Here is an 8,987-nt window from a genome sequence, read left to right as displayed (position 1 = left end):
TAAAAACATAGACAAGAAGAAGAATAAAAAATTATTAAAAAGAATAATTAATTAAGAAATAATAATATAATAATAGCATCTTTAATTACAAAATTAAAATTTGCGCAGTCCCTATAAGACTTATTTTGCATAATCGTTTAAAATTATACATGACATATGTATGAATTTATTTGACTCTTAAAATTCATGTATTAAAATAAATATTTTTATGATTCAGTAAGAAATAATTGCATCTTCTGTTTAAATGCTCCGTCCCCCAATAGATGAAGTACGGACTCACGATCTAAATCTAGCCATCGAACCCGCACATTCCTCCATGACGCCAGTGTATTACACATACATGTTTAAGCTCGCGCGTGTATCGTTCTTCGATTTCAGCCATAGCCAAAACGATTATAATAACTATTTTATCCGGCGTGGATCTGGGCCATTGTGCCTCTCCATTCTGAAAGTCATAACACGATGCCTGTACTGCCCTTCAGGAACTGCCTCGACTGTGTTCCCTTTTTGGCTGTGCTATACCACGGTATAACCTGGTGCACCATGAATTTCAAACACACATATATACATATAGAGAGGTATGTATGCCCAAGGATGCGGACACGACGACCGACACAGTCAGATCCTTCTGTAACAACACGTGTCGTGCATATGTATGCATACCTCAAACATGCGAATGTATAGTGATTGTATATGCGGATGCGAGTACTACATGCGTGTGTGACGACACATGACACGCACACGCAGACGATTATCTTCTAAATGTACGTACATAAGTACAGTGAACGAAATGTATGCACGGAAACTTGCATTATACATATAGGCTGTCTTGAAATTATTCAACAAGATTTTCAGATCTGTATCCAATTAAATTTTCAGATGACTTTAATGAAACCTTAGTATAATCTTAATCATAGATTCTTTATGAATCTGTTGCTAGTTTCTATCTGTAGAGTTTCAAGAAATTGAACACATTGATAAAAATTATTTAAATATCCAATTAAAATCATAAGTAAAATTTATTAAATTTCAATAAAATATTCATCGTTATTTTCATCCATCTAATCGCACATTGAAAAAAGAATATATATTTCACGCACACACACGCACACACACACACACATACAAACACACACACACACACACACACACACACACACACACAAAAAGTCTTTCAATTTTAATTATAAAACGGAAATTGTATCGATTTCTTGATATTTTAGCAAAAAAAAAGTGACAATACTAAGATAATGTAAGAATCTGTTATTGAAGCTAAAGATTGCATTTCTGAGACACCCTATATTGAACACTAGCGATCATGGTTTCGCGCTGACACCGGCGCACGCATATACACGCATGAATATGCACGTCAGTGTGCATATCGCGGCGGTGGCACACATCGACCACTGGCAATATTTCACGGCATATTGTTGCCATCTGCACACGCAACCCTGCGCACACGACAGAATGCACGACGTAGGAGAGACGCGCGCTTTTATTTATCTGCTATTTATTTGCCAACGCGCGCGCTACCGAAGCGCGGTACCCCGACTCACGACCCTGCCGAGGACAGATTTGAAAAGTTATTAATCGTTCTGTTTTGGATAGGAGTGCCACGACACTCTAGCCCCCTTCCCGTCGCCAAACGAGCTCCTTTTATGCGAGCTGCTAACCAGACGACGATGGCGCATAGTGGTCGTACGAGCGAACGTGCCCCTTTCGACTCGAAAGGGTGCCTCGAGAAGGTGTGAATCGATAGGTGGAGACAATCCACAAAAAGTTGAAATCAACTCGTTCACAGAATGGAGGAAGATAGATTGAGACGTGAAACGTTTGCACACATAGTGTTGCATTGAGAGAAATGATTTTGTTATAGGAACAAATCAAAAGAAAATGAATGTGTTTAAAACGATATTTGTTTAAAAAACGATCGATTAGTTACTATTACAAATTAATTATTTTTCATTCGTCATAACAAATAATCGATATCGCTTGCAAATAAAAGGTTCATTACATATATAGAAGTTGTAGATGGTCGCAGGGTCTCAAATCGTAAGAAATTGATCGATTCTAGTCAAGTATTCTCCCTATTTGACTGTGATTGATCAATTTCCTACGATTTAAAACTCCACCATTATCTACGATTTTTGTGTAAACGAGCCTAAAAATCCGAAAGATAGATTAGATTCTATATAGTTTGCTTCTGTTGCTAGTAATTAGTTGATGTATAGTAGATTAGCAGCAACCAGAAACCAAATTTATTATCACATATTTACCGGTCACTTGTTAAAGATATTGATGGCTTGTTAAATTAACAAAATCCTTTCTCTTAATTTGCTCGGGCAAATCATAAAGGAGTCGAATAAAGTTCAAATTGTTGAATTCAATTTGACAAAATATTATGAATCTTATAATTAGTTCGTGTGAACTTATCTTCTCGAATAAATCGATTCATAAATATTCACATCGTTGCGAAAAAAAACGAAATATCTTGTATACCGTAAAATGTGATTCAAATGATGAATACGCCTTTACGATCGAGATAATGAAAATATCGTAAAATCCGACAATTGAAATCTTTCCGGTGATGAATAAAGAAACAAAGTTGCAGCGTCGCGAGATAAGAGGTGACGCCGAGTACGTGGGACCCATTATCTTCACAACTTCATAAATATTTAAGACGTCTGCTTACGTATGATGCCACAGATGCCTGGGCCTGAACAAATTAAATATAATTTGTAGTATCGTGGTGATGTGTCCCTTCAACGATAATAAGTCTTATCATATGATTCACATGTAAAATGAATAATGATATCTTCCGAAAATTTAATGAGCTTCTATAGAAACAAAAGACCGTTTACTCAACGATCAGATGCAGCTTCACGCTTCGTAAACAAATCGTCTTTAAAGCAAAGTAAGCAAGGTTTGTGCCGTTGTTTTGAAAAGGAGAATTTATTCATTTAGTAATCGTCTAAATTCGTCGTTTCTCCTATTTATTTTGCTGAATTCGTCATTAGATGAAACCAAATAAAAGTAACAAAATATTTTAATATTAAACAACTCTTTAAAAAACGGAACAAACCAGATTTGAACGATGAAAGAGCATAAAAGCCAACGCAGGGTGACAATGCAATAATATATTACTTTGCTTTACATACATAACGATAAATGTTTCGATCATATATCTGGTTACCCTCAAGATCGCAATCAAAAATATATCAAAGTAGCAGCTGATATGTTTTTAATTTGCATATTGAAAGTGACCAGACATATGGTTATCTTCGAAACATTTATCGTTATATATGTAAAGTAATATATTATTGCATTGTCACCCTGCATTGGCTTTTATGCTTCTTCTCTCTCTCATCATTCAAATTTTAATATTATTTTATATTATTATTTTAACATTTCTCAAATATTTTTGAGCATTTTTGATTTGATTTCTTACATTAGAATTTTTTAAAAAAAGGGGAAGAGAAATATGCAAACAAATATGATCGAAACATTTATCGTTATGTATGTAAAGCAAAGTAATATATTATTGCATTGTCACCCTGCGTTGGCTTTTATGCTCTTTCATCGTTCAAATCTGGTTTGTTCCGTTTTTTAAAGAGTTGTTTAATATTAAAATATTTTGTTACTTTTATTTCGTTTCATCTAATGACGAATTCAGCAAAATAAATAGGAGAAACGAAGAATTTAGACGATTACTAAATGAATAAATTCTCGATTCCATTCGCAAAATTATTCTCCTCAGCATTCATTTCGATATTTTATGCATTTCGGTAACACATATTCTCAATTCTAGCCACGATTCGTCCCCGCAACTCGTCCAAGGGTGAGAATGCGGGTGAGAGCCGCCATTTTTCCCATAAAAAATCCGCCAAGTTCGCGCTTCCTGTTCGCACGTCTCCGCTCTCTTCTCGAGAGCGTAGCGCCAGGAGGAAGCTCCGGAAAAGGGAGTAGAATACGGGGGTGTGGACCGACACGGTAAAATATATTCCAGTCAACTTCCGTTGGAAATAAATAAGAGTCACGCCACGCGATCTCGCTGCGCCCCGACAACGGCGGCCATTCGTGTGCAGGGGACCTTATCTTTCGATATCTCTCTCTTCCCTTCTGCCTATCCCCCTAGCTAAGAGAAGCCATCGAGAGGAGTTCCGCCGCCACTCATCAAGATATACAGAGATCAAGATGAGACTCTCTGTAACGCGTTTGCGTAATCGCTCTTTAATTACTAACACCTACGTAATTGTGAATTCCTTCTTCCTAATGTGTTCGTAACACGATGAGCGTCTGATTATTCATGTGATTAACTTCAATTATTCTTGATATTATTTGTGAGAAATTTTGGAAATTTCAAACCAATTATTTCGTTCTTCTTTTTTCTGTTTTATGTTACGCAATAATCCTTTTACGAAGTATTACATGTTTAATTGGAAATATTATTGATTCTATGTTGTTACAATTTCTTTTTTCAGGCGAGAAACCTTTTAGATGTGAGTTCAATGGCTGTGAGAGGAGGTTCGCGAATAGTAGCGATCGAAAGAAGCACAGTCATGTTCATACTTCAGACAAGCCTTACAATTGTCGAATGGCGGGCTGTGACAAGTCCTATACCCATCCTAGTTCGCTACGCAAACACATGAAGGTACGTCTTCTAGTTGAGTTAATGAAACTAGCATGGCAAATAGATGAGAATGCACTACTAGGAATTCAATCCTATCGTTTACACATTCGGGTTGCTTACGTTTCGTAAGTCGTTCAATATTTCGACTTTGGACATATATTACGTTACGACGAAATAACGTTAAGATGAAAAATGAGAACGTTAATATAAAAATATGTATAATAAAAGTTTATGTTGCTAATGAGAGTTTACAACTATACTCAATTATTTTGATAGCAAGATTCGAAAATCATGATACTTATATCAAAATATTCGATGTATATTCAAATGTGAATATTTATAACATTTTTCTACCTTATAAAATAAACTTAGTATTAGTATGTTTCGTTATCGAAGTTTTTTGAAAAATCATTATTTTTTATAAATAACATATTATAAAAAAATAAATATTGTATAAGAGCAAAAAACAAACCGATAAGATAATACACGTTATAAGAAGATAAAATAATTTTCCAATTATTAACATGAATAAGAAGATAGCTTCTGAAAATTTTTTCTGTAGCAATTATTCCAGTTTTAAAAAAATATAATATAATTATCATTTTATGCGATACACTATTGTTCATAAATTCGAAAATATTTGAGAAAAAAAAATCGTCCGAAAAATTAAATATTTCAATAAAAACAAATTATAGAGAAATTTTCAAAAATGCATTTTAAGAAGCAAAAATAAAGTTATAAATTTGTTTTTCTTTAGTTTTATTTCTACAATATTATGTTCCTAAATTATATTTGAAATAACATTTAAAATTGAAAATTAATAGTTTTTAAATATTTTTGTTTATTTTGCCATATTATGGTTTGATGAAACATTATCAGGCAAAACTTACCGAAAAAGTACTTTAAATGTCACGTGAATTAAAATAAACAAAAAAACGAGAAGCAAAGTGGTGTTGGGACGAATATCAGTCACACAAAAGACATAGTATAATTTTGTTCTCTAAAACAGATCTATCAAATATTTTAAAAAGTTTTTAGGACTAGCGTGACATAAATAGAGAATCTGATGAAGGTCCATAGGGACCGGCGTTTAATGTGTTAAAATCTTTTTAAGTTTGAAATGATTTTTTTGAATTGGTGATAATATTTTGCAATAATCAAATATTTATTATGTTAAAATTCATTTTTAACATAACAAAATATTTTTTAACTTTGAAAGTAAAAATTTCAAAAAAAAAAGAAAAAACTTTTTGTTAAGTTTTCATTAGATATGAAAAAATCAAGTATTCCCTTATGAACGATAGTGTAAATCCGAAAATTCGGAGATCAATAAATAATAATATATAGAATATAAGAATCCTCTAAACCCAGTTGAAAAAACCATCAGTAATATGGAGTATTGTAATTATTCAGTTTAAACCGTAATTTAATGAAATGAATATCGTAACTGGATGTATATATACAAATGTCATGATATACACAAATGATATATACATGTATACATACACACATACACGCACGCACACATACACACACACACACGCGCGCGCGCGCGCGCGCGATACACATCATTGATCCTTCAAACCTTGATAGATAAATAAATTAATATTACAATTAATAGGGGCATTTTTTATAACCGAAAATTGTTACATTGGATTAACGCTAAATTAAACAATGAAAAGACATCGGAAATATGCATTTTTTTGATCGGTAATCAATCACGATTAATTTTAATTAATTGTTAAATGTTATTATATGTTAATTTAGATTTTTGTTTCTTGTATATATTTATTCGGATATTGACTGCATAAATAATGAAACAAAACTGTATGCCGTTCCTAAGACTTCAATGATTTTTTTCGCATGAACAATCACAGAATCTTAATAAGAAATTATCTCAGCACTCAGCTGAGATACGGAAAGACAGAAAGAGAGAGATAGAATACTACGTGCAAAACTCAACTTCCGAGATACACGCGTGATAGGTCAGCTTCACCGGGAATACTTTTGCTACTCTACGGTTTTCGCAGACGTGATTCGCGGAAGGCAGTCGTAGAGATTTGCTCACTGAATTATGAAAGAAGGACCAGAGAGATGGAAACGGATCTTTGATCCCCGTTTCTTTCGCTCTTCTTGTGCTACTATCTCTACTGATCCTTGTGATCTCCGTTTCGATCCCACGATCGACTTCGAATTCTCCGAATGTTATAAATCTCCAAACGTATCATATAAATCAAAAATATGTTCTGTATATTATACGAAACACATAAAATTTACTTTCTGAGAAAATAATAGGGTAACTCCGGTATATACGCTGCACCTATCAAAAACTTAATTTATTAAGTATTATTTACTATGTTTAAAGTAACGAATTATATCAGTAAAAACTTTGTACTATCTACTATTACTAAAAAAAATATAGAAATCCGAAATATTTATATTTCGTATTAAAAAATGAACTTTTTTAAACCCTTGCATTTTTGTCCCATATATCCTATATAGGGATGGGATATATGACTACTCAAAGGGGAAGAGGGGGTATGTATGGCTCATAAAAAACATAAATAATGCATATAAATAAGATGTAAAATGACACAATAACTTATAAAATGCGTTCATAAATTTTATTAAGGAATAAGAAAATGGTAAATATGTATATGAAATAATAAATAATAATTACAATCTTCCCAGATGTATTACAAGTGTGTTATGACATAATTAGAGATACATATTTCATAGAGATATATATTTCATGTAATGTGTTTATTGTATTTAGTGCACTGAATTCAATCTACGCACTTTGTATGCTTTGGGCATAAATCCCGCCTGTTAAAAATGCTATATATTCCAAACAGGTGGGATATACAAGACAACAAACTAAACAAAGAATATAAGAACAAAGTACTTGTATTTTGTTATATAACATACTTTACTATTCCTCTACATTCATATATCATGAAATAACCACTCTTTTGCACATATTACAGTAATCTACATTTTATGTAGATTATAATTTATGATGACGCTACTTACAATGATAAATCAATTCAACTCACAATAATTTCATTAATATTAATAGTAAAAAACTGAAATCATAATATAACATAATAATATTAATATAACATAAAGGCATATAACAGAGTAGTTGCGGGAACATTATCCCTACTCCTTCTATTTTTTCTGACTTCTGCGGCGTAAATCCTAGCGCGATGTATTTGCCGGAGTTACCTTAATAAGTAAATTTTACAGTAGCACATAAAATTGAAAGATTTGGTATATAAGTTATTATTCATAATGCCAGAGAAATACCTATTGATTGATCCGAATTCAGATATGCACCGAAAGAAAAAGATACCAAACACTTTTGGTAATAGATATTAAATATTCAATGAAATAATTTCAATCAAATATTTGATAATGATAATCTAATATAATAAAAAATAATTATATTATATTCTTTTAAATATTTACTAAGTATTATTACTAAATAGTTAGTTATATTATTAGCTGGTAATAGTTCCTACATATTTAGAAAAGTAAAATTATTTTTAGTTATATTAATCGAATATTTAATTGGAATTATTTCACTTAACATTTGGTAATTATTATCACTCTTTTTTCAGTATGTATAAACCCAACAATACACTAATTTTATACTTCAAGCAATTTCATATAAATTTATAATAAATCATATAATATAAAAATAAAATATATAAACATCTTTTTTACAATGGTAATGACAAAACTCGTCATTACAATCGTTGTCTAATGCGATATCCTTTTCGACATTCTCTTTTCAGGTACATGGAATGTCATTACCGGAAGGTAAAGTAGGAGGAGGATACGAGAGCGAGGGAGAAGAGAGCAGCAGCAGCGGGGGTAGCTTGTCGGTGACTGGTAACACAGAATCGCCTCAACCACCTCCGGTTGTCCCAACAAGAACAACAACTAATCTTCCTCCCACGAATCGAACCCACGATCCGTCGAGCCGCGGAGCGACGGAGGTGGCGGAGTGGTACGTTTGTCAGCCACCGACAGTTGGGCCTCAACCAGGGCCCCTACCTGGGCCGCCGCCGCATCATCTTGGTCATCATTTCAATCCGTTGATACACCATCAAGCAGCCGCTTATTAGGAAATATCGAAAGGTCGAAGTGTGACCAAGAGAGTCTTTCTAAAATCTCCGTTCCTATCCGCTGACCTCAATCCAATGATGTGAAATAAGATTCCTTGCTGAGGACAAGTTTCATCAAAGAGAATACAAATGACAATCATCAATCGATTTATCGAAGATAAATCCTTTGAGGAAATAATCAAGAATATGCCTACGACGAAATTCTGTACTCATCATATAATGAT

The 8,987-nt window shown here is 32.9% G+C and overlaps 1 protein-coding gene across 1 annotated transcript in view; it reads left to right on the top strand.

The window, feature by feature from the left end:
* LOC108687549 (pair-rule protein odd-paired-like) overlaps positions 1-8,763 on the top strand; it is a 37,089-nt gene extending 28,326 nt beyond the window's left edge. Inside the window, exons 2-3 of the mRNA XM_018193378.1 lie at positions 4,482-4,651; positions 8,431-8,763. Of these exons, the coding sequence (XP_018048867.1) occupies positions 4,482-4,651; positions 8,431-8,763 (503 nt within the window). The remainder of the gene's footprint in view (positions 1-4,481; positions 4,652-8,430) is intronic.
* Positions 8,764-8,987: the final 224 nt, after the last annotated feature.

This window comes from Atta colombica, unplaced genomic scaffold (genome assembly GCF_001594045.1).
Source record: "Atta colombica isolate Treedump-2 unplaced genomic scaffold, Acol1.0 scaffold102, whole genome shotgun sequence".
Taxonomy (NCBI): Eukaryota; Metazoa; Arthropoda; class Insecta; order Hymenoptera; family Formicidae; genus Atta; species Atta colombica.
Note: the sequence above shows the minus strand (reverse complement) of the source record. Positions and strands in the feature narration are given on the sequence as shown.